This window comes from Homalodisca vitripennis, chromosome 1, assembly GCF_021130785.1.
Source record: "Homalodisca vitripennis isolate AUS2020 chromosome 1, UT_GWSS_2.1, whole genome shotgun sequence".
NCBI lineage: Eukaryota > Metazoa > Arthropoda > Insecta > Hemiptera > Cicadellidae > Homalodisca > Homalodisca vitripennis.
In genome coordinates, this window is record NC_060207.1 from 154,567,977 (window position 1) to 154,595,664 (window position 27,688).

A 27,688-nucleotide genomic window follows, 5' to 3' on the forward strand; every position below is an offset into this window, starting at 1 on the left:
CTGAACTCTGCCTATTATTTTTAAGGGGTGTAAACAACCCCTTAATGGAAAAATCGACATTGAGCCATTTTATCGATAGAAAACATGTTTAATAGTAAGTGGTGAAATTTTAAAGTATTTTCTAACACAATTACCTCATATTAAAATCATTTTCACCCCTTGAACATCTTAAAACCCTTGCAAACAACCCCTAAATTGAACACAAATAGTTTGGTATGATATAAAAAGATGTAAGTATAGAGTTAGTAATATTTTATATTTTCTATAATAATTATCAAATTTTCAACCCCCTTTCAACCCTTGAAAACTACCCCTTGATTAAAAAAATTGTTAAAATTTTTTTTTATAAAATTAAAAGGATTTAAATATTATTCTCGAAAATGATTATCATATTCTTAAGCTTTTCTACCCTTAAAACTACCCCTAAATTAAAACAGTAAATATATATATATATATATATATATGATTACATATTATTTAAAAATAATTTAATTTAGAGTAAAAAATTGCCATTTATTGGATAAAATATTTACAAATTATACAAAATTCACTCAAATGTGTTATATATACATTATAAGAAAGTTGGTATGTATTCATGCCTACGTTTCCAAAATTTATAAGCCATATTATGTATATATATATATATATATATATATATATATATATACATATACACATTACAATAGTTTTGGGTCTCTATTATACTGCGTACTTTCACATTGCTCCAAATATTCACAGTCCGAAATTTTCAGTTACTAAGTAGAAAAAAATATGATAAGTTTTTTGACCATAACTCTTTCAATTTTCATGCTATCACAATTTATAAAAAACCATTGTAAAGGTAATTAAGAGAGCTACAACATCCTTTATTGCAATACATAGTAAAAAAACCTTTTTCTCACACGGTGAAGAGTTAAAGGGCTTAAGAGAGGCTGTGATTGCGCTGCCACGCGCTCTTTAAACAATCATATTTCCGTCAATTTGTGTTATACAGAAAAATCAAAAAATCAAAATTGTTTTTCAGAAATATACCTACATTTTTCATACCTACACTTTTATTCGTATATGTCGTCATTTTTTAGATATTATGAAAAAAGGTGGTTTTTTAAAAATTTGAAATTTTTTTTAATCGTGACTTTTTTGAAAAATATGTGTCCTGAAGCAGCCAAACTGATACAATCTATTAAACTCTTCATAATAAAGTTGATTCTAGGCGGAATACGATTAATTTTAATTTTGGTGGAAATGGCACTTGTGAAACCCATTGATTTAAAAGAAAAAACATTAGATGCTCCTCTTATTTGCAATACAGCTCACTTATTTTACGTGCAAAAGACTTTTGATAGTGCTCATTTTAAAGCTTATTTCAAGCACTATAAAACTCTTTTTTATTAGAATACCTAAAATGCATCTGCTCGCCGCTAGATGGCATTGACCACATCGATTAAATTTCAGACAAAATAAAAAACGGCTTTGATTTTTAATATCTAGCTTAGTATTGCATTTAGAATACTTTATAAAAAACAAAATTGTTCATTGTTTTACCTGCTACAATTATGTGCTTTATAAAATTTTCGATAAAACGTATATTTTTGGAGATATTTGCAAAAAACCGATGAAAAACGTGAAAAATTGCGAACTTTCAATTGCCAATAACTTGAAAAGTATTGGATTTTCGAAAAACTTTATAGATGATTTTTTGCTTAAAATTAGGCCTTCTATCGATATCCGAGGTTATTTTGAAAAAAATAAATTCACTCCAGAGAAGGGGTGGCAACCACCCCCAGGGTGGTTGCGGAGTTCAAATCATTTTCACTTTTGAAGTTAAGGGTAAGATGAACCTAATTCCAAAATTTTATGCAATTCGGTTCACAGTAAAAAAATTCGGACCAACAATGCTTCAATGACTGCACTATTCGTTCTGCAGGGTTATTTATCCACATTGCCATATTGTTTCACGTTTAATTTAATTTATTTAAAACTGTTGTTATGATATTATAAAAATTTATTAGTTTTATTAGTTTTTTTTTACTTATTAACGCCTTTTATGTTGTATAGAGAACCGCTCAGTATTTATAATGAATTGCGATCTAAAACAATTGACAAATTGGGACGAAATGTTTAAAACCCATATTCACCAGAATTATTACTCATTTTTTATAGCATTGATATGAGTATTGATAAGTTTTAAACATGCTGCAATGCAGCACTAGTGTTCATGAGTGCATTGAAGTAAAATCTTTGCAACGAATTTTAATATTGCCTTTCCACTCTATTATTTTTGTCTGTACTTTAAGAGCTATATCTTTAATCATATTCTTGGATTTTCATAACCTAAAAGCGTCTTACTGTTTTATTTCATAATGTTTATTGCTTGCTTCCATTAAATCCTTTAATGAATCATATAAATCTATTGAATGAAGTGGACACAGAGTATTTGTTGTTTATTAAAAATCTTGAGTCGTTTCTAGGAAAGGCAATGGATGCACCTTAATATTAAAACTCAGATAAGTATAGCTGTTATTAACAAAAGATTTCCATTAACAAGATTGGTATCTGAATTCTGTTCTTCCATTATACACTCATAATGTAAACAGAAGTTTAGGAATTCATAGAATTGTAAGCACTTATACAAATGGTTTATTGTTGTTACTTATAGTCTTGTAGGAGGATCGAAGTTATAAAAACTAGTTTAATAGAAACATTTGGTAGTTTTTTAATGCCCAAAACAGACAGACAGACTGTTGCATTTAGCTTGCGAATGTTATGTTTACGGCCAGCCAATCCACGTATACAGATTAATTAATCAGTCATTTTAGTAATCTCCCCCATCTTATCTGATAGAAATAATTCAACAATATATTGACAAATGTTTTAATTATGTACTTGTTTTGGCCTAATTAAGGGCTGCTTGATTGCCTGTACTATAATAATTCTGCTACTACTACTTCTATAGTACTTCTGTCATTCATATTAGTTACACACACATTACTTGTGAAAAGTATACAGTAATACAAAAAAGTATTGTTTAAGAACTAATTACTAATTCTCATGTATCAACAAGTATAGAAGTTCCCCATAAACGTGTTGAACCTGAGACGTCTCCCTACCAAGGAAGCGTGGAGGTAAAGTTGATTGCCAGGTGGTATTGATTCAGTGAAGGCAATGTAGTTGAGGTGGTAAATTATTCAGCTTTCCTCCAGACAGTGTGCATTGTTTCAGCTAGAGTGCTCGCCTGTTGTTCTTTCAAACTGTTCATTATTCATTTAGAGCGTCTTTCCGTTAATTAACATTCATTCATCACTCCAGAAGCCAACCAAGGCTTCTGTCTTAGAATCGGTTCATAACCCTATTTGTTAAACTCCACGTTCATCGACATTTACTGTATCGCCTAACATTAAATTTTAAACTGCTACTGGAGAGTACCTTTTACTTTGTGTATAGTAAGTTTATTTTTTCTATTTATCCTATGGACATAAGTAAATACTTGTTCCGTTATACTTATCAAAGCATGATATAATAGTACTGTTCAAGGTACCTATTCTAAGTTTCAAAATATTTTCGATAAGTTTATAATCGTTGTTAAAAGTTTGGAAGGCTTCCAAAACATCTAAAACATTAACTGAGATACAAAATTTAAAATGCAACCAAGTAATTTTGTGTTGAACGACTTTTGAGAGGCCACTGTTTACTTTTAAGAGTTTTTTGTAATAGGGCCTACTTATAGCACCAAAACTTAAGCTCTTGTTTCTTGCCCATAATTAAACTTTAAATAGTTCAAAATGACCACCTGAGTTAGTTCAAATGGGCATATTTTATATTTTTAATTCAGTATCAGATTTGTTTGCATGGTTGTGGTTGTATTGTATAATGAAAAGGGAAAAATATAAAAACCTCACCTTTTCTTATCATTTGTATGTGATTGAAATTGTATTTATTCGGCTGATTAAAAGCAGAATCTTTAACTCATGTTATATGTTATCTTACATATTGTATATAAATAAACATTCAGTAGTTTAGCATTCCGTATTAATCCTAGCATGTAAAGAAGTGTACTTACGAAAGACGGCTATGCATGGCACAAAGACTGCGCTAATATAGGAATTTAAAACGTTTACCTAAAATAATACGCTATGATGAACTAAACAAATAACAAGAATATTATAAGTTTTTGTGTTCATTAAAATTCGAAATTCATAAAAAACCATCGTTAGGACTATAATTCTTGCTTGAAAATGAGGAAAAAGTGAATAAGTATCTTTTTAGTATTAGGTTATGACTATAAAATCATTTCCAGTTTTCAGGCAACACAAACGTGAAAACAAATCAGTGACGTAACTGTTGTAACGTCATAGTTCATTGTCCAAAGACCTTTTGATTGGGTTATGAAAGACTTGGTGCAGATGATGACTTGTTATGTCATAGTTTTGACATTTAACTGTAGATTTAATTCCTCTTTTTTCAGCTGGCCTTATTAACTACGTACATTATGGAATTATTTTATTATGTATGCGGTTTTAAAATTTTCGCAACAGTTCCTCTATATTTTCATTAAACATTGTTTGGTGGAAATCAATGGGAAATAATTTGTTATTTCATTTATAAAGAAAAATCTGGAATTTTATATTATTTATTATTGTGAGGAAGGAAATATTCAGTACCATTCATTTAAATTAAATAAAACCTGACTAAAGTCAATAATCAATTTTATTTTATTACATATAGTCGAAAAGTAAAAAAAAAACCCAACATTTTTACAATTTACCTAGGATACCTGTTTTTAATCTTTTACTTTGATCTCAAATAATGTTAATTTGTATTTGATAAAGCTAAAACTATACAAACAGATGTGGTGTATAATCGTGTTCTATTAATATGAAAGTATTTGTAAGGAAATACAGTATCGTGTTTTCAGTATTGTGAAATAAACAAGATTATTTGGTAATGATTTCTTGTTGTAGTCAATCCATGAAATGTCTACGTTATGATAAAATTAGTTCCCATGGAGAGTTAAATTGTTTATAGAGTTGAGTGAAAGAAAGTACTTCTTAACCTAAATGTTATACTGTGCTCCTATTATTCTACCCTACCTGAGGAAACCTCGAACCTTTTCCTTCACTACACGTCCACTCATATGTTTAATCGTTTGTAAAACAATTCACAAATTTTTTATCGCCAACTCTCTTATTTAATTGATTTTTGGTGTTCCCGTTATCCTTACATTATTACCTACCGGGGACATCGATCGCTGTACTGGGTGGTTAATCGACCTTTTTTACCTTCTGGAAACTAAAATTCTTTGTTTTTTCTACAGTGACAGTCATTGTCGGATTTTACCCTGTTATGTAGAATAATATGGCTAGGTGAGTGTTTGACATTTTTAGCTCTCAAGCATTCGTTTTGATTATATTTTACTTTTTATATTTTACTGATTGTTCTTATCCATGCTACCGCACTACACGCTGATGGATGGAAGTATTACTACCATTCCGTTAAACTACCTAGGCTATTCCTTTCATGAGGTAAAAATATCCGGAAATTGAAAACATTACTGGTTATGAATTAAAAATAAAAGGTCCGAAATCTCAGTTTTAATAATTATGCCAGCTCTGCTTCTCAAGGAATCAAATAATTTGGAGTTTAGATACGGTTTCTCCTTTGCTTTAACTTGTCTAACAGATGTTAGGGTGTTTCCTGGCTATCCTAGCAGAATATGCAGGCAGTATTTCTCTCAGACGGACAGAGATTTCACAAACATATGCGTCATAACTCAAGTAGAAAAGCAAAGGCAGTTTCAATATGTAAAACCCATGGGGGTCTATAAGGGGTCGTTAAACTACCCCTATAGAAGAAATATATTTTTTTATTTTTAAACGTCCTTATTGCCTATAACAATGGCATTTGAAATACACTTTCCTCATGCTCTCGTCAAAATAAATATTTTTCACGAAGATCAACCACACACAGGGGCTGAAGTAAGGTTGCATATCTTAGAGGGGATATATAATTGGTTTTTAACTTCGTGCTGACCTAGAAATTGGAAATTTGATACAGACGTGTATTATGCTCTCAACAGACTACTGGAAAGACTTTAGAATGGGTGTAGATTATTATAAATAGACCTTTCAGACCTATGTATGTGTATATATTCTTGAATATGGCTACAATTAAAAAGGAAGTAGTCGCTTTTTGATCAAGGTACACTTTTAAAGCAAACGTGTAAATATATATTCTTTGTTGATACAGTAATAAAAATTCTACTAAGTACACGCTTTTTTTACTGAAGTAATCATTTCAAACATATGTACCCAATTGTATATAGCTTCTTTATCGGGGCAACAATACAAACGCTACTAAGGTAGAATATACATTGGACCGGGGTGTAGATTACAATGGCCGGAATGAGTTTTATAATAGTTGAGTTTCATAATGAGTGTTACTGAAATTATGAAGTTATTTATTGGAATATTATGTAAAGTTTCTCCAAAACAGTACTACTCATATTTAAAATCCTACCATTCAGAAATTGATCAGGAGTTTGGAACATCTTCTAGTTACCATCACTTAATTTCAGGGGGTTTATTTGATATTTAAAAATAGTATGCCTATGACTTAACTGTTGTGAGAAGAAAACCGCGTGAGAAGCAGCAGGTAACTGCTAGTATTAATCATAAATTTAAAATTCAACCGCAGTACCTCAAAGAACTTTTTTTTATTAGGCTAAAGCTTAACTCCTTGTTTGCTATTAATGTGAGGTTTTATTTAATATTATGTTTGAAGTTTGTTGAGATAACATGAGATCCCAATTATTAGAGATACCAAAGTATAATTTTTGCATTTTTAAATGACAAGTACTAAGACATTATAACCCAATTTGAGATATATTAGCCTTCTCTCTATTACAAAAATGTCTAATAAAGTCGAATACGTACAGCAAATGACGAGTTGTCTTCTTGTTGTAAAAACATGAACGTAACACTAATATTAAATGAAATACAGCTTACCTTAAACTGTAGGATAACAGTAACAGAAATGCACCCACGATTTACGCTAACATTAGTTAAAAGTTGAATAGTAATTATGAATAGATATAATTAATGTATATCTATATAAATTTTACAGTCAGCTACATAAAGTATTATTTTTTTTAATTTGGTATGGAAATTACTCAAATAAAAGTAACTTAATTTATTTTTGTACGCACAGATAAATGTATATGTATTTGTGTACGAACATTGTGTCGTATAAACATTTATTTACAAAGTTTATAAAAAAAAAAATAATTATTAACTCTAACTATTGTTATCGTAACATTACTCCTTTAGATTTTATTCATGCAACAATTTCCAGAATTCATCAGCGACAATACACTGACATACGTCACCCGTAGTTGGTTTTGTTGCCGACAGAACGCTCCAGGTTTGTTCTGGCAAGTGTTCTTTGTTCCTCTCCTCGCCTCGTCTTCGCCTGAATTAATCACTCTCAGAGCCGTACAACCGAACAATACTGTTTCACTACTGAATGCTGAAGAACCCTCTGTGTGATAGAGTGCACTCACTACCTTGTGATAAATCTGTTACTTTTAGTTATGTAAGTAAGCAAACATGGTCATGTGAACAATAAATATACATTAGGAACTGTATTGGTTACCATAATAGGTTTCAACAGTTTTTTACTAAACCAATGTAGTTGTTTACAAATCTATCTACGTGGGTCAATTTAGAACCGATTGAGCATTGTGCCCGCGCATCCTGTCTCGTTCAAGGTCAACCACCCTAGCCAGTCCCGCACTACGCCGCCATTACGTTCACGTCTGCCGGTAGTGGTTTTTTGGTTATATCGGTTATACAGCTTTATTTTTCGTCATGCCAATCATTACTCTCGCCGATTGTGAGGTGCGCTCAGTAATTCGTGTTTTAAATGCAAATAAAGTTCGTGTCACTGAAGTTTACCTCTTGTTGGAGTTTATGATGAGGATGTAATGGACTATGAAAATGAACGAAAATGGTATAAGCTTTTTAATGAAGGAAAGTTAAATATTCACGATGAAAAATGACTTTGATGTCCTACAGTCATGAATGAAGACGACAGAAAAAGTTGATGAAAACATTCGCCAAAACAGGTGCTTCATTATTGATGAACTTCATTAGAAATTTCCACAAGTTACAAGATTTGTATTTTATAATACTGTTACTTCGTTACAAAAAAACTGTGTTGTGTAAAAGCTGTGACAGAAGATCATAAAGCAAAGCGTATGGCACATCCTTTGTCCTTTTTGGTGCGCTATCAGAAGGATGGAGATAAGTTCTTAAGTCACATTGTGACTCGTGATGAGACGGGGGCTGCGTACTACACTCCACAAACTAAACGTGAATTAAGTGAATGGCATCACCCAAACTCCCCGATGAAGCCACGGTAATCCAAGCAAGAACCTCCAACAAGAAAAATAAAGGCCACAGTTTTTTGGCACCGGAAAGGCATACTTTTGATAGGCATTTTCCACAAGGAATGACAAGAAATGCAGGGAGATATTGTGAAACGTTATTGAAGATCGGGAGTGCACTCAAAACCGCCGGCGAGGCCTGCTCTTTAGCGGCGTCGTTCTCCTTCACGACATCGCTCTGCCTCACGTCGCGGTAAGAACACAGACCCAGCTAGACAAGTTCCCTTTGCAATTACAGGATAATCCACCATACAACCCTGACTTAGCACCGTCAGACTCACATTTTCCAAATTTTCTTGGTGAGAGGCGCTTGGAAAAAGATGACACGTTTAAAAAAGAAAGAAAGATAGAAGTGACTAACTGGTTTAAAACGGGCAGGCGGTGGAGGAAAGATCAACACGGACACCTCCTGTAGCAACATAGGCCAAAATTGCATTTTCAGTTTGGTAAACGGCAGCCACAAAAATTGTCGTATTATAATTTGTTTAAATATGATCTATTCTTATATTTAAAAATGTTAAATACATCTTTATTAATGTAAAATGTAAACACGTTCAATACTAAGAGATAGAATTTGAGCACTTAGGTTGGAGTAGAGCAAAATTATTAATTCACTGTTTTCCTCAATAAAACTCGTACAAGGTAATATTTTTGGCTGTCTATTTTCATTTGTTTCTTGACCAATTTCTGTCCAAACCCAGACAGTAGAAATGAAAACTACAAGTAAAACGAGTTTTGACTCTTTATAAATAATATTTTTCCAAACTTTGTTTTCAGCTGAAATATCACTGTGCAAACTTATGACATTACATATGTGTGAGTTAATAAGGCCTCTTTTGTTTTGACGTTCATAGAGTGCAATTCCTCAAGAAGGATGTTCTACAGATAGCTAAAAATATAAGTTATTCTATTATTATATTATTTCTCTACATATGCTCGTACATCAGACAAAGTCTACATACAATCGCAAACTATATAACATTGTTCGAGGCTAGAATAAGAAAAAAAAACTCTTTTAGTATATAACAATTAGGATACACATACAGCATTATAATAACTCTCTTTTATAATATAATATTCAAACTGTTTAATTTCAGACCTACATCAGTCGTTGGGTTATGGTCATATATACAAAATCGTGTGAAAAGCTTTGGCCTGATTGGACTAAAACCACATTAAAATGAAGAAAATGTTTTGATTTCATAAGAAAGTTGAGACAGCCACTGGTTATAGGAGAAAAAAATAAAGAAAGTGGAATCAAATTATGTAACTGGTGAATTTTAATAATTCTATTTCAGGACAAAATGGGATGAATCTGAGTTTAGCGGTGGATAGATATATTTTTTATCAATGTATATTTGTTTAATTGTATTTGATAACAAATTTATATAAATGATTTATATAACAAACAGGTATATAAGTATAAAATATACACTCACAAATAGCTTTATTTGCCTGGTAGCCTTCCTTCTCTGTTTTGGCTGTTCAACAAAGTTGACTTTTTCAATCAATTTAATTTCCCAGAGAAGTGAGTATTTAATGTTTTTCAAGACAAAATTAGTTATTTTTCAAGAACTCCTTAGTACGATATTCAAGTTTTTACAACTTACTCTGTACATAATTAACTTGATCAATATTAAGGCCTATGTTTTCAACTTTTATAGATTTTCTGAGTTTAGGGTTGGATAAATATGTTGTTTGACGTTGTACAGAGCTATAATTTTACTTTATGATAATTTTCGTCATAAATAAAATATAATTATTATTCGTTTAATATATATATATATATATAATATAAAACTGTACTATCAGCAAGATTTCTAAGTACTTTTATAGTTTAAAAATACATAACATTTTATTAATAAGGCAGTTTTAATGTAGTTTTCTATCACAAAGTTAAAATATATGTTATATACATAAATATAAACTACTTTAGTAAATAACTTTTTATAACACTGATAAATAATATTCTCCCTGTTCAATAGAAAATCCCCTTATTGAACAAAACTTGATGTGAAAAAGCGTAATCCAAAAACACTATTAAGAAGACAAACCATATGTTACTAACAAAATGGTAAAAGTTCTACTTGTAAAATAATGTAAAAGAGATTGATACGTACTTTTCTCAACAAAAAATTATCGAATCAATAAAAGATGTCGATAAATAACCGAATTTAATCCTGAAATAGACTTTGACGTGGTTTCTGCAAAATTATACAAACAGCTAAACAATTCAAAAGCACTTCATTCAGAATCGTTATCTTATAGTTTTCAAGATGGACGTACTTAAAAATAATTTTACCTATTAACGAGTACCTCTCGTGTGCCCTAAACATTCCATAGGCAAAACATTAAATACTTTGAGGGGAGGTACCACTTGAAATAGATTTAACATTTGAAATACATTTAACATTAAACACAGTTAAGAACATGATGAAAAATTTTTAAACTTTAAAACATTTTGAATAGTACGAGAATAATATTTGACGATGCAGAAAGTCAGTAAGATTGAAATAGTACGTTTATTTAAGTAGCACATAATTGCTTCACAAATTCTTAGTAAAATCAAGACAATTATTTAGTTTCAATAAAAGAACAATTTTACTATTCATTGTTCTTTAGCAGCAAAAATTAATTGTTTACATAATTGCTATTATTTTGATACCTTTGATGTTCTATATTTATTTATAATACTACAACATAAAAGTGTTTATTTAATTGCAAATTTATAACGAAATAGAACTGTATGAAGTTTATCATAAAACCTACTGAAGAGACTGTTATTATTAAAATAATAATATGTTGTCAATTATATTACATGGGTGAGGGGGGGGGTGTGAAACTGTGTGACAGGGTGGCGGTGGCGGGGCATGACGGGGCCCGGCCGAATATCTTTTCCGGGACCCGCCTAAGCTGAGTACGGCCTTGAATATAAATAGAATATTCTAGAAAGATTATTACTTTCATATTTCTGTACTGTTATGTTTATCATATCGCAATAACGTAATACTTGTCCGTGATCACTTCATACTGTTATTATTCCTGATAAATAAAATAAATAAATAAATAATGACTTTATTTTCAAGCGAATTTCAGTATTTACAAACTGCTTTTCAAATTAACTCAGGTCAATTACATAATAAGCTGAAACAGCATAAAATTAAGTATATATAAGTGGCTACCTAATAACTTAAATTAATTTATTTTAACTTCCTTTTAAAACTTCTTAAGGGTAGGGTTTTAACAGGAGGTGGTAGGGCATTGTATTCCTTGGGTCCAAAGTACGAGAATCCCCTCTTGCCCCTCTCCAGGTGAACCCTCGGCAGTTGCAGCATGGCGTCCTGCCGAGTATGACGTTCCCTGACAGGTCTACCAGTGTCAAGAACCTTGTGGACTATGGTGACAGTTTGTCTCCTACAAATCTCCTTAATAGTTAACACACTTGCTTTCCGGCGGTAAGTTGTAATATGGTCAAATTTACGAATATTGTAAACAAACCTTACTGCACAGTTTTGGAGCCTATGAAGAATTGTAAGTTGTTCCTGATTCAAGCTGTAACCAAACACGGGAAGTGAATATTCGATTATAGGGAAAATAAGGGCCTGCACAAGTTGCAACTTTGCAGCCTCGGGAAGAATATTCTTCAGCCTGTAAAGCATCCTAAGTTTGCACATAACTCTACGATGTATCAACTCAATCTGGCTATTGAAAGTAAGCTCCGAGTCTATGGTGACTCCAAGAATCTTCAGTCTATCACACCTTAATAAATCAACACTATTGAGCGAAATATTTCCCATATCAGCATTTAGGGTCTGTTTACCAAAGTGCATGACCGAACACTTTTCAGGGTCAGGGAGTCAGGGTTCAGCCTGAGACCGTGATATTCTGACCATTTACTAACTGCTAACAAATCATTTCTCAGCTGAATACAAGCCTCGTTTGCCTCTGAGGGATGGTAAGATAGCAAGAGTTGACAATCATCTGCATAGGCATGCAATGAACAGAAATTTAACTGGCTGTCCAAACCTGCAACATACAAAATAAACAGAATTGGCCCCAAACAACTCCCCTGGGGAACTCCTACAGCATTAGGTAACCATTCTGAAAACTGACCATCAACCTTTGTCACTTGAGACCTGCCTCTCAAATACGATGAAAACCACCTCAGAGACAAATCATCGAACCCGTAAAACTTCAACTTTGCTAGTAAGACATCATGATTTACCGAATCAAAGGCTTGTCTGTAGTCCAGGGCAGCTACGACACTGCACATTTTGTTATTTCTGGCCCTGCAGACTTCATCGACTATATTTAAAAGTGCAGAGCAAGTGCTGAAGCCTCTCCTGAATCCTGACTGTGTTTCGGACACGATTTTCTCATTTTCAATATATGAAATAATTTGTTCTGTCACGACCTTTTCCATCACCTTTGATATAGTTGGGAGTAAAGAAATAGGTCTAAACTGAGAGGCAGTAGAAGCATTTGGTACTTTGAGGAGCGGAACCACGACGCTTTTCTTCCATGCCGTCGGATAACAAACATCCATCAGTGATTTATTGATAAGGTGAGTAATTACTCAACTTATAACTGATAAAGGTACACAAACAAGCTCATAACACGAAACGTTTTTTTAATGTTATGTGAGGAGGATTTACAATACTAAGGAAATGGAAAACACAGAACTGTTTATTTTCTTACGCAGCAAAATATTATCATTACTTTTTGATGTTATTTTCCTTAGAGCAGCATAAAAGTAATTCTGCAGTAAAGTAGTCCTTAGAAATGGAGTCGTATTTCCGAGCTTAATAGCCTGTAAACGCCAGACTATATACTTATAAAACTGTACATCTGTATTCTAATGTTTGTTCATAGCTCTCTCTCCACCTTTCATTAAGTATTTCAACTAAGATTTAATTTTCTTATTTCAAAACGGTTTATTGTTATATATATAAAACAATGCATATGTATGTACAATATAATCAGCTAGAGCTATCAATAAGTGCTGTGTTGCTTTTAGAACTTAGAACTTAAATATAAATAATATATTCAATGCGATTAAAATTGAGTTATTGTTTAATAACAAAAACAGTATTCATCAAAATGCATGTTCTATTATAAACTGGAAATACTTTAGCATTTATAAATATACTAAACAAAATAGTAATACTCACTAATACAAATAGTAATAAGTTTGTATCTAATTAATTCATAAAACTTAATTTGGAAAAATCTGCAAAATGTATAGATTGAAAGAATGTCATAAAACCATAATCCTGTGCATAAAGGGCAATTCAAATTATGGTATATCCTATTAATAATAATAATTACTTTGGCGTTTGAAATGAATTCAAAAAGTACCTTTCTCCTATTAATTTAATTAATACCTATCTTTTTGCTTCACATTACATTTCCTATTCTCCCTTTATATTTTCTTTAGATTTCCTCAACGTTGGAGGCCATTACGTTTTCACTTAATGATCAGAAAAAGTCTTCTCTTTCAACAATCCAATTTCCTCTTCTTTTCAAATGCCTCAGTACTTTTCATTGGATATATTAGTAATTTATAATAGCTAACTAGTACCAAGGTGGTAAAAATATTTCTATCAAATATACGAGTTTATTGTATCCACCTATTACTGAATTTGTAAATTTTCTAAAAGTTCAATATAAGTGAAATATTATTATTGATTGTATTCAGTACCGCTTTTTAATTTCTTTATATAATACATTTACTGAGTTAATGAAAATGTGTTATCATGTGAGTAATTGTGTAACAATGTAATCACACAATGATTAACAACAGAAATTCGCCTCATAAAGCAAATCTTGGAGCGACCTTTAATATAAGGCCGTAAGCTAATTACGTCTCTCAAATTAAGAGTAATAACTGTTAGAGATAAATAGCAAGTGTAATTATCTTTTTAGCTGTATATATTAAAGTTAAGAACCCACATGTCTTGCGGTATCGAGCGCACAACTCTTTTGCTCTAGTTAAAAGTTTAATGTAGAATTGTTAGAAAATCGATCTGGATTAAATTTACAACTACGATTGACAAAATTTCATCTAGCTGCAATTTACATATATTGAACATTTTAACACTGAGTGTAATTGTAAGTCCTAAACACTGCAATAATTATGAGATCCTTAAAAGGTTAGTTTGGTCATTAAATGACTTGTTGAATCTGTTTAATTTGCCATTCTGATACAATAAAGTGACAACAAGAATTAAAATATCACTCAGTAGTAAAGTAAAGGATCTGCGATAATGTTGAAACCTGAATGAAGTAAATAAATCCAACGATTAGTTAATGAACGTTTAACTTAACGATTAATTAATATTATGTTTATACGAAGTCTGCAACCTTCCCAGTCAATTGTACCGTGAGTGATAACACGATCATCAAGACTGCTAGACCTATTCTACTTAGAGTTCATATAATTAGTGAAAGATTGCTCACATGTAATGTTGGAGAAGAATTCAAGATTGAAGAACAAACAGTAATTTAATATGTATATACGTCATTAAAGCTGAGATTGATCACGTGATTTCAGTATGGAATGGTATAATGTGAAATGACAATAGTTCCCCACAATATCCTGTTCTCACTCAGTCTGACGAGTTGTGACAAGTTACCGATACGCGTCATATAATCGAGAAACGCTGTTTATTAGTGGTTTAATCAGACGAGCTACATACTGTCTCTCGTATACGAGATTGATCACATGTGGGATGTCGTGATTTCAGTAGGAAATGGTATAATGTGAAATGATAATATCTTCCCACAATATCCTGTTCTCACTCAGTCTGACGAGTTGTGACAAGTTACCGATACGCGTCATATACTCGAGAAACGCTGTTCAGTGGTGGTTTAATCAGACGTGCTACATACTGTCTCTCGTATAAGAGATTGATCACATGTGGGATGTCGTGATTTCAGTAGGAAATGGTATAATGTGAAATGATAATATCTTCCCACAATATCCTGTTCTCACTCAGTCTGACGAGTTGTGACAAGTTACCGATACGCGTCATATAATCGAGAAACGCTGTTTATTAGTGGTTTAATCAGACGAGCTACATACTGTCTCTCGTATACGAGATTGATCACATGTGGGATGTCGTGATTTCAGTAGGAAATGGTATAATGTGAAATGATAATATCTTCCCACAATATCCTGTTCTCACTCAGTCTGACGAGTTGTGACAAGTTACCGATACGCGTCATATACTCGAGAAACGCTGTTCAGTGGTGGTTTAATCAGACGTGCTACATACTGTCTCTCGTATACGAGATTGATCACATGTGGGATGTCGTGATTTCAGTAGGAAATGGTATAATGTGAAATGATAATATCTTCCCACAATATCCTGTTCTCAATCAGTCAGACGAGTTGTGACAAGTTATCGATACGCGTCATATACTTGAGAAACGCTGTTCAGTGGTAGTTTAATCAGACGTGCTAAATACTGTGTCTCATGTACATGTTTAGAAATTAAATCCTCCCCTTTGTCTACCTATACGACTAATTTAATTCATTTACAGTTATGATCATTATTAAAGTGAACAAGTTGTTATCCACAGCTTCATTTGTTCCTTCAGTAACATTGAAAATACATGGCAAGTCAAAAATATCAAACTGGATAATGGATCTCCTCACAGAGCAATATGAATTGAATCGTCATCGATTAAGCACTGTGTTAAGGTTAGTAGAAGCTAATATACTCGTAATATTTAATAATATTATATTGTCTAGATTGGAGTTATAAAAGCATATCCTTTAAATCCTCCTATTAGCTGTGCTAGAAAGTTTTATAATGGTTCCCAATTGTTCTGGTAGGCATCAATTTTCTTTTTTTCAATTTCAGCTTTTACTTGTAAACATTAATTAGAGCATTGACACAGTTAGGTTGTCTAAAACATCCATAAAATGAGGCTACGGTAAGTGGCACCAGTATAGAGTGTTGAAATTTAAATAAAGGTAATTACAAGAAAGCGTGAATAGGTATAAACAAATTCTGAAATACAAGTTTTACGATGGGGAAATGAAACGTAAAATGTCAATCACACTCTAAAAATAAAGTAAAATTACGACACGTTAAGTGTCGCGTAAACAGGCTTCTTTAATGTTGTATGAGATATGTCGTCTATAGCACATTTCATCCTCACACATTACGTACAATTATGACAAATACAGTTATGCAGAAAAACTATTTTTACATTCACTGACAGGTAAATAATTAAAACGATAAGTTTCAATAACGCTCAGCCAAATCATAGAACTAATTCTTTTCCATGTATGTTCTGTGGATATTCAAGCAAAATTTATTATCATGTGTCACAATGTCACATATTAAAATATCATATAGTTATAAGCCTACTAATTTTTTTCACATATTTATTTATGATTTTCTTGTTACCGACTTGGTTACGCATAATATCAATGTATTTATATCCACAAACTCTTATCCAAATGCTATGGACAGGCATGCATTATAATCGATTTCTGTACAGTATATATAGAAATGAAACTTCATGCAACACATATATAGGTTATTTCGTTCTCTAGATGTATGGACGGACAGATAAAGAGAAATAAATTTTATCTGGCCTTTAGTGATAAGTTTCTGGTTAGTTAATGGTACTAATAGCTAAGGCCATTAAGGCCATATAATGATGACAAATTTGGGAAAGCTGAATTTTTCTCAGGACGGAGACCCTTAAAAAAGATATATTTGAAAAAAATCTCATCTTCTCTCAGTGCGACTAATATTTTATACAGACTATACTGAAAACCGAATGTGACCCTTACAACAAACGTTGACCAATTTACGAGTGGCATAGTGAAATTCTACACTTTCAATCTATGAGGTTTGTAGGGTGATTAGCATAAGGAGGAGATGGGGTCTGTTAAGAAAATATATATTTCATAGGTCTATAACCGGACAAAATTGAGTTGTAACAATATTTTTCTGACAGAAAACTTGAATTTACTGGGCTGTTAAATAAGAGCAAATGGAGATTTTTAAAGAGCCTAGCCATAAAAACTTATTTATTAATTACGTCCTCCCAAATCTCGACTCCCAAACGACACACACTAACTCCTAGCAGTCTGTTTTCATTGTAAGATTTTCTAATTAGTCTGAATTCCAGGAACCTGTAGCTGGTTTGTACTTTCCAGTTGAATCTATGCTGAGTGCAGCAAAAGCCAATGTGTCACTAGAATCAGGTAACTGTATGCTTGTCCAGTGCGGCACATCACTAACCGCAAATGTCGAGGTATTGGGGTAAATGGACGGATCGGTGGGTTTAGTCTACTGCGGAGCATGACAGTTGTGTCGATAGAGCTCTCATAGAGTTAATGGTTGTTGCTAGCCCAAACATGAGAGTATCTTTGCTACACGCTTTGATTAGAGGAGGGTAGAACAGAGCAAACCTTCTCTTCTTCCAAGGTGTCATGGCAGACATAAAGCCCGCTACCTTTTCGTATAGGATCTCATCAAGAGGTGGCCTCTACTATACTGAAAATCTTATCACGAGAGCAAGCGTAAAGGTCAAAGAGCAAGTGGACTAAGTGATGTTAGGGTTTTGCTTAACTTCTTGACCTAAGTGATAAACCCCAAAGGTAACTTTTATTTGATTTACAGGAATAAATTTGGAGTGTTGAGAAATTTGCAGATTTAGGCAGTGACTATGATGCATGTTTTATTATGAAAAGTGGTTTAATGACGTACGTACAGAGCAACAAAGTATTTCATCGGTCACTTCATTGAATGTTCGGTCTACTATATCCAGTCAAATACCAACAATCATTGCTGACGTAACTAGAATGCGTTATTGCGTAACACCGTTCTCAGTTTCCCTTGATATGACAGGTAATGTACGAGTATTTTGAACTGTATGTAATAAAATGATAAATGTTCGTCTCTTCCTACGTACTTTAATAAACATCTCACAGTCAATAATATTTCACAACGTAGTGTTTATGTAATTTTGCAGTCGTAGTAATCCTAAATTGTAGTAAAAAGTGTAAAAAACATTTTTTTAGACATTACAGTAAGCACACCAGTCGAACGTAAATTGATAATTACAGGAATTCACAGAATTTTAATGACTGTAGTAACGTTCTTAGGTGTAAGTCGTAAAATGACATTTGCGTAATCGTATTTAAATACATTCACTTACGCGTTGTAAATGGAAAATAACTGTCCCTTGTGGCTTCTTCACTTCAATTACATTTTATGTTTTACACAGTAATAATAACTTATAAATAAGTTACTAGGCTATAAAACAGTATTAATTATTTTATTTTGTATTAGGCCTAATATGGCTATTATGATCATTGTGTATTTAATGGTGATTGGAGAATATATACACTACAAGTTGTCATCATAAATTTAGAATTATATTTTATGCAGTTCCACTAAATATGTATTAAAATATTAAAAAAGATATGAGATAAGGTTGTCTAAGCCATTGATAGGAAGCTAACTTCAAGTCACAAGTAACGTAACGCATTTCTTAAGCGTGAACTGCCAAGTCGAAACGTGTGGATCTCATTTGTGTGCTGGATTGGAACTAAATACAACGCAGTGTAATACATTTCTCAAGATTTGAAATTACTGGGAAATATAAAAAAGATGACTATCTGTAAGGTAGATGGTGCAAGAAAACGTAATCGCCGAGATATCACATTCTATACGGCATTAGCGATTATCCCTAAGTAGAGCAACTCCACCAATAATCTAAGCCAATCTCTGATAATTTGGTTAAGCCGAGAACTCAGAAGAATTAGAGCAAAGTTTTTAACATAAAAATAAAAAAAAACACATGTGATCTTATTTTATTTCTTGCTGTTATCAGAGTGTGGTATATAAAGACTTGGTTTTAAATACTGAAACTTTTGTTTTAACAAGACTTCGGACACTACAGTTACTTATAAATTTTAAAAATATATAATAAAAAATCAGTGTGACTCCACAGTGTCAGAATATTGATGTGAGCTTCTCTGAGACATTAATGAGACAGTTGAGTTATGAAACAGTGAGTTAGTAATGAGACGAGGGTCTGAGCAGGCAGCTGATCATCAAGATGTTGATGATGTACCAGAGTAGCAGGCGTCGCTCTGAGGGGGCTGTTATATAACCATTTTATTAACTATCTCACCTGATGTAACATATCAACGGTGTCAAAGAATGCACCATCAGTCAGAAAAATAATTTATGTAAATAATTACAATATCGCTTAGTCTGGTTAAACGGAACTTGTAAGGCAGTTGCGTAGAAACGCTTTAAACATTGGAACTTTACCTCTTTCATAACAAAAGCAGTAGACTTAAATAACTTGTAACATTGTGCCAACGATGGTACTACCATGCCAATGATCAATATCCAAGCATCCAAAAGACGTGTGGCGTACTTTTTGTTGCGCCCTATACCCTAAGGACTTCTCCACTCTGAGTTCAGTTGGTTTAAAGAGCCAATATTAATTGTTAAACCCAATAGTGTACAGAATGAAAATTGTGATTTTGTTGTAATTTCAAGCACTAATATGATGAAATATACAGAGATGTGTTAACACCTACACGGGGCGTTAGATAGCAAAATATAAAGAATGAAAGGTAAATATTTTACAGTTTACATACAAAAGACGTGGTATTGAAAAAATAATGTTTGGGTTATAATTACTAAAATATAGTAAAAGTTAGATCATTGATAAATAAGTTATACATACCTACATCTATATCATTGTTATTTTATTTCAAGTTATGCTAAATATTGATCAACGCATAAGTTGATTTTCATATAATCCCTCACTTATCTAATGAATCCAATATTAATACTTAAGTAATTATATTTCTATAAATGATGTTCTATTTATTTTAATTGTTTTACAATATACACACTGTTATATAGTTTTCTGAAAAACAAATAATGGTGGCATCCCTTATTATGCTACACTTCCAAAAAATGGTTTACCATAATTTCAATCTTTTAATTATAATATGTTTCATCCAAAATATATTTATTTTATTTTATTATAGGTGTTAATGAAATTCATATTATATTAACTAATAGTTAAATGCTGATCAATAACTTGTTTTAAAATTAATAAGACAGGATTAATTTGAAGAATGCTCCGTGAACAGAAACCTAAAAGTACTTCGGTTTCATAGAGTTCGTCATGGCATTGAAAGACCATTAAACTTGAAAGACTACACTTCTATTTCTGGGAAACAACTTAATTTATCGGTTATTCTCTACTTTCAGCACTAACATTTACTAAATGATCATCTGATGGCTTAGAATTTAAATCATATTACGTATTATTTTGGAACTTCAGTCTTCATTTTGAAATTTAAAATTTTTTTATAGTTCTTCATTCTTCAAATTCTTTATACTGCTGGACCTTTGTGTTCCGTATAAGATTTGGCAGTACATTCATTATAAATTATTGTAAAGTTAATCCAGCACGGTGATAGAAATATGTAGTAGGGGGAAAATATTAAATGATGATGAAAATATTGATGTTTCATTACCAATTTCATGTTAGATTGGTAGGACACGTCGGGCAAGTCTTCAATAAGTTTGAGAGACACCAATAATGTAACGGTATGTTTTCAAGAACGATGCCTTAAAAACTTTCAATTCACAACAATTAGACAAGATAATGTTCAAGTAAAGGTACTAAAATTGGAAGACTCATTGTCATTTTAAGGGTATATTAGGATAAGGTTGTTCATATTATTGGTAACAACATGAGTTTTTATAATATCTAAGATCTCATATATAATATCAGGCAAAAGTCAGATTTTTGTATATGTTCATACGACAGCCAGGTCTGATTCAGTTCAGAGACTGTGCTCTCAAGCTCTTATTTTCTACCTGATGTTACGATAGAAATTTGTATTTAAATAATATTATGAAGGTATGAAACAGCAAAAATATACCTAACCTAGTCCAGGTGTTGAAAGCAAGAGCTTAATCTCCTTCAGATTGAAAAGATATAAGATTCATGCTCGTTGTTTCTGCTCAAGAAGGTGATCTACTGAGTTGAGATTCCAGAGGTATGAGATTATCGACAAATATTCACAATCTCTGATCATTCCTGCAGTTTGAAGGTGGTCTAGTTAGTTGATATGCCCGTGGTATGATACAGTTGACACATATTCCTAATCTCTGCTTCGGTTTGCAGGTGATAAATTATCCCCTCATTTGAAATGTCTAAGGAATTAGGCAAATTACAAATATTCCTGATCCTCTCTCATTGCTACATGAGATCCAATTACATGGTGACGGAGGCATGAAGAGGTTGACACGCATTCCTAATCCCTGGTCATTGCTGCAGGTGGAGTGTGGTCCACTCAGCTGAGACGTCCGATGCATGAGGCAGTTGATACATATGCCTAATCCCTGGTCATTGCTGCAGGTGGAGGGTGGTCCACTCAGCTGACATGCCTGAGATATGAGGCAGTCGACACATATTCCTAATCCCTGGTCATTGCTGCAGGTGGAGGGTGGTCCACTCAGCTGACATGCCTGAGATATGAGGCAGTCGACACATATTCCTAATCCCTGGTCATTGCTGCAGGTGGAGGGTGGTCCACTCAGCTGACATGCCTGAGATATGAGGCAGTCGACACATATTCCTAATCCCTGGTCATTGCTGCAGGTGGAGGGTGGTCCACTCAGCTGACATGCCTGAGATATGAGGCAGTCGACACATATTCCTAATCCCTGGTCATTGCTGCAGGTGGAGGGTGGTCCACTCAGCTGACATGCCTGAGATATGAGGCAGTCGACACATATTCCTAATCCCTGGTCATTGCTGCAGGTGGAGGGTGGTCCACTCAGCTGACATGCCTGAGATATGAGGCAGTCGACACATATTCCTAATCCCTGGTCATTGCTGCAGGTGGAGGGTGGTCCACTCAGCTGAGATGCCCGAGGCATGAGGCAGTCGACACATGCGGCTAGTCGTGCCTCAGTCTCCCAGACGCCGCCTGTCGAACTCCGCTACCCTTTCGGAGTCCAAAACGACCTTGGACAAGTCTTTCTTAACTCCAAATCGAAGGTTGGTAAAATTCTACCTACAGTATTATGTAGTATCTATAAATGTATGTGAGTATGTGTTCAATTTTCATTAATGTACGAGTACCATGAATAAATTGAAACCCTATGTACAACATTAAAAATGTATTGTATTTAAGCAAGTGTTCCAGTAAATTAAACGAAATTAGCGATCATGCCATGAGTGAATTGATACATGGATCGATATCTCTGTCAGCACTCCACTATTAGGTTAGGCTCATTGTACTTTACTCAATTACAGAAGGTCGCCGGTAAATTCATTATCAGTGTCATAATCCCTTTTACATTTGAAATGTAATCTACCTTTGAATCTTGGACGTCACAAAGACACATTTTCCAAATTACGTGGAAATGTTTGCAGCCTTTGCGTACGAACTTCCTTCTATTGGAATGAAATAAACTAATTAGTCAAATTTAAATTTTTGCAATATTCTCCTTCACCTTTAGCCTGTAAAGTCTAAAATTGGTTTATTTATTCGTAGAATACTTAACATACACTCAACAGACAAACAAGTAAAAATCATATTTAAATTATTTATATCAAATTTCTTTTATTATAAAAACATGAAAAACGTGAAAAATGAATACTTACTATAATTGCAGCTTGTCTGGTGAGACTTCTCAGTTTTCACAAGAGGTCTGAGTATAAATTTAATTTATTAGATCAGTTTAGACCAGAATATGGACAAGTACAAAAACAGTAAATTACAAGGAATAGTAGGTACCGGACATTCTTTCATTGTTATTTGTTACGAAATAAACAGTATGTTTCAAGGAGTGGAATCTATTCCCTTCTTCAAGTACTCTGGCACAAGGTTAAGCATATACATTTTTAGTTGTAAAAGATTGGTAAGGTCGACAATTACTATCGATAGTTAACCTAATTGTTGGTTAATGCCACAATTGATTATGTACGTAAGGTAAATAACTCTATGTGTATAATCGTTATTACCAAAAATACAACATGTATTCAATATTTAGAAAAATAAAATTGAACTACATATTTTAAAATACATTACACAGTACGTGTAATATTCTAGGATCACCCTTTTTCAATGACCTGGTTGATTAGGTTAAACGGAGTCATACACAGAATAGGAGAAGAGAGTATGGAAGTTAGTGATTTTTAAAAATTAGAGGCCGTAAAATGCATCTCCCTCCTAAAAGATTCTCGAAGAAAATGAAATTGAACGTTTTATTGGTAAGATATTATTAATGGACTTTGTGGGGCTAAAGATTCCATAAATTTAAAACAAAAACTGTTGTTATGGAGATATAGAACTAATTGCACTAACTTTCAAACTACTGTTCCTGCTCCTCAATTCGATAAAACTTCTTATCGATTACTTATTGACCTTTATATTTGAAAATTTTCTCCAATCACCTCAACGATTAATGCCACTAAACTTTTGTCATAATATTCATTATGTAAACTTTTAAACATTTTGAACTATCTTCTGAAACACGATTTTATCCGGCCGAGTGAACCTATACGGCGATACAACACAATGTAGAGCTCTATCATGTATTCTCAGAACGCCGGAACAGCTCATTCTTTTTGCATGAAAAATAACCGTATACTGTAAACCACACAAAGAAATTTCAACCCTTCAACGCTTGTAGCATGGTACGTACTTGGTGTAAGAGAGAGAATAAACAATAATATAAATATTCTTAAAATACCGAGTTACACAAATGACAGGTTTGTCACAATTATTACTTGTTGTCAGAAACTATTAGTGAAACTCTAACTCAAAATTAGTCGTGTATCTGTCAGAGTTAGTTAGCACAGAATTAAAGTTTTTATTGGAATCATACGTTCAGTTAAATAACACTTGATATTATTTCTTTGTTTCAATCATATTATATACATGCTGATATTCTATAAAGTATTACACGATGAAAAAGAATTACTAAACTTAAGTTCCCGAAACACGTGTTCTTGGGAATCTTGCCCTTTGGATGCTACTACTGGAATGTCTAGAATATAAAACGTATTAAAACCCATAAACTTTTGTCAAAGGGAAAGGGTCGGGGTCAGAGTGCTGCGGAATCCTTTTTAAAGGGTTAATTGTGAGCAGCAACGCGACAAAGGAAAAGCCACCGGCTCTCAGAAAAGCGAATAAACGTGTTGTGAGAAACAGGCCCAGACCCGGCTACTCATGAACAATGTATTGTTACCGTACAGCGCAGCCCTCTCCCTTCGCAAAAGGAAGTCCTTAAAATTTCATCTCAAGAAGAGTACCTCTTCAACCTAATATTTCTTAAAGCAATATATTCTCTGAAGTTTTCATTCCAGGAATGTGTGGTAATAGAAGCTATAACGTGACAAATTTATGTACGAAGGCTACGGGATAATATGAGTGTTAATCGCTTTCATGGCCCATCTTTTTAAATTCATTATAGTTTCATAATCTTGGATCTATGAATATAAATAGTAATTAGTAATGTAATTAAAAACTTACTCAACTGACTTATTTATTCGCAAAACTTGTAACATTAATATTAATAAATAATAAACTAGAAATAAAATATACTTACATATAAAAATAACAAGTAAATATAAGTATAACAGTAAATATTATGTACTGTATATTATATGTATGTACTGGTTTATATATGTACAACAATTGGCTGCCTCGTCTCTAAGAATATAAAGCTGTTACCACAAAGGATTATCAAGTAAATATGAGCTGTAAATTATTCTTTTTTACTCTCACTAAGTTTATACTTTGAAAATGTTTTAACGACAGGTATATAAATAGCTACATTACAGGGTACATGATCAGGGTTTGCAAAAGTCTTGCTTACCAGTTGGCTACATATTGTTTTGTGACTTGCAGAGCAGCATAGGAGTACAAAAAGTGTTCACTGTTTATTGAGTGGTGATCATGAAGTATGTATAAAACTTCAGTGGTTTCATAAAAAAATAAACTTTTCAGTGATTATTTAAAACTTATAAAACAGTTGAATTATTTGAACTCGCGGCAAGTATTGCAAACCCAAACTTTAAATGTGAGAAAACAATCGTACAAATAATAAGCAAACTGACAAAAAATAATCCTCTTTCAAAATGCATTTATACCATTTCGGTTAGTGCCTATTTTAATGCTGAAAATGTTAACAAACAGAAATCAGTTATGGAAGTTAAGAATAAATTTGCATTGTATTGCATCAGTGAACCTTATTTTAATTAAGATATTTTGAATTTCAAAAGATACAGATGTATTTAACGTTTACTAAAAGTACACAGAAAATTGACATACCACATTATGCATTCATTTTATGTTTTTAAAGTACTACGAAGTTATTTTGAAAGGAATAAGCCAAACTATTAAACTTTAAGGAGAAGTTCAACGTAATTCTTCTGCTTAAGAAAAGAGTTTAAAGCAGTTTTTAAGAGCAGCAGTGGAGTTGTAAAAGTAGGTTAATACTTTGTTATCCTTTATATTGTTATCACTGTAAAAATGTTTCGGCTAGGTGCAGAGCTCTTTAAAAGTCTCAGATTACCTTGGTAATGTCACAAGAACTGTAAATATGTGGTCTTAAAACTTATAAATCTTGATATAATTACATAATTAACCATATAGTTACATGAAACCAAATTCTCAGAAATATGTTGAACCATATTAACTTCAAAGAAAACACTTATGGTTAAACTAATATTTTATACTATCACAGCTATTCTCGTTTTATAATGAGGAAACAGCGCCGGCTACAGTGCATATGTTTGTCCTCACCTAATTATGGTATAGACACCAAGAAATATTAACTCAACTCCACATCAGGATAAGGTGCTTGTACAACTTTGTTCTCTAGTATTGATAGGAAGAGAGAAAATTATACCGAATTTTAACTGGAGGGATAATGCTTGTATGGTCCAGGAATATGATTCTGGATCAAACTTTGATCAGAGGATCGTAATTTGAAATGTTTACAGGGTCGGAGCATTTTTCACTAAAGCCTCTGTCAGAATTAGCTCTTCTAAGATTTTTGGTTTAAGTCTATTCTAGGTAAGTGCTATATTAATAGCATAATTAGCTTAAAAAAGCACAAAATATTTCATCTATTACATTGAATCATTAAATTATAATAAAATTCAATTTGCATAACGTCACGATACATTCACCAATACCTGCTGTAGACAGCCTAGTATACAAAAACTCTGGGCTGAGACACAAATTAGACTACAATGTTGAAAAGCAAGTAACATTTCATAGTAACACTACTACTATGAGTGTGTAACACAACTTCGTTCCGTGTACTGTAAAGCCGTTCACGTGGCTTAATGTTGTATTCTCGAATTGCGTGACGGATGGCCGTATCCATCATCAGACCCTGACATGGCGCGAATATGTCAGAGCTACCTCTCTGCTGCTGTATGATCGTATGTGTTGTTACCTTTACGGTTTATTATTTGGTATTGTGTTTTATCGTGACCGATGGATTCTGATATCAATACTATTATTAACCTTTTCAGCATAAAAGTATGGATTCATTTTTAGAAATATGGTTCATTTTACCCCATTTTTCTAAGTATATATTAGAGTATTATTTTTCAAATCGTGAAGTTTTCAAGATCAGTTGTAGATTAAATGTCACTTATATGGTTTGATTTACATTTTAAACAACATATCAGGTTGCCTCGATCGTAACTCATTAATACACAACATAGAGGAAAACTGTTGTTACACCACTAAAAATGTACTATTTAGATCAATCAAATGTTAACTATAGTATGATTGCAGCATATTTAATGTTTATTTTTAGTTCAATCATATGTATAAAGTATAAACCTTATACAAACTTTTTGAAAGTAGAAATTTATATTTAAAATAAAATTACATTTTAAACTTTTTCACAAAAGGTTATCAAAATCAAATTACATAAATTTATTTGTTTTACTAGTTTAGACATTTGAACTTTTTTAACTATACAGGGTGACAATTAAGTCTGGAACCTCTTTTTTAATTTTTGAACCACAATAGAAAGAAATACCAAAGTTCACACGTGCTTACTGGTGATAGTAACGCACACATCTGCTCAATTACCGACCGGATAATCCCTTTGGGGGACGGTCCACAAGGAGTCAGACAAATTTCTTAAATAGCAGCATAGGTCACGTTTGGTATCAAATTAAAGGTCTTACTTAGCA

General features: G+C 32.7%; 1 protein-coding gene across 5 annotated transcripts in view; it reads left to right on the forward strand.

Moving 5' to 3' along the window:
• The window catches only part of LOC124374291, a 1,063,620-nt gene that overhangs the window by 232,209 nt on the left and 803,723 nt on the right, over positions 1-27,688 (forward strand). For all 5 annotated transcript variants that reach the window (XM_046832534.1, XM_046832531.1, XM_046832545.1 and 2 more), the window contains exon 5: positions 22,358-22,516. In XM_046832534.1, coding sequence (XP_046688490.1) covers positions 22,394-22,516 — 123 coding nt within the window. In that variant the 5' untranslated portion in view covers positions 22,358-22,393. The remainder of the gene's footprint in view (positions 1-22,357; positions 22,517-27,688) is intronic.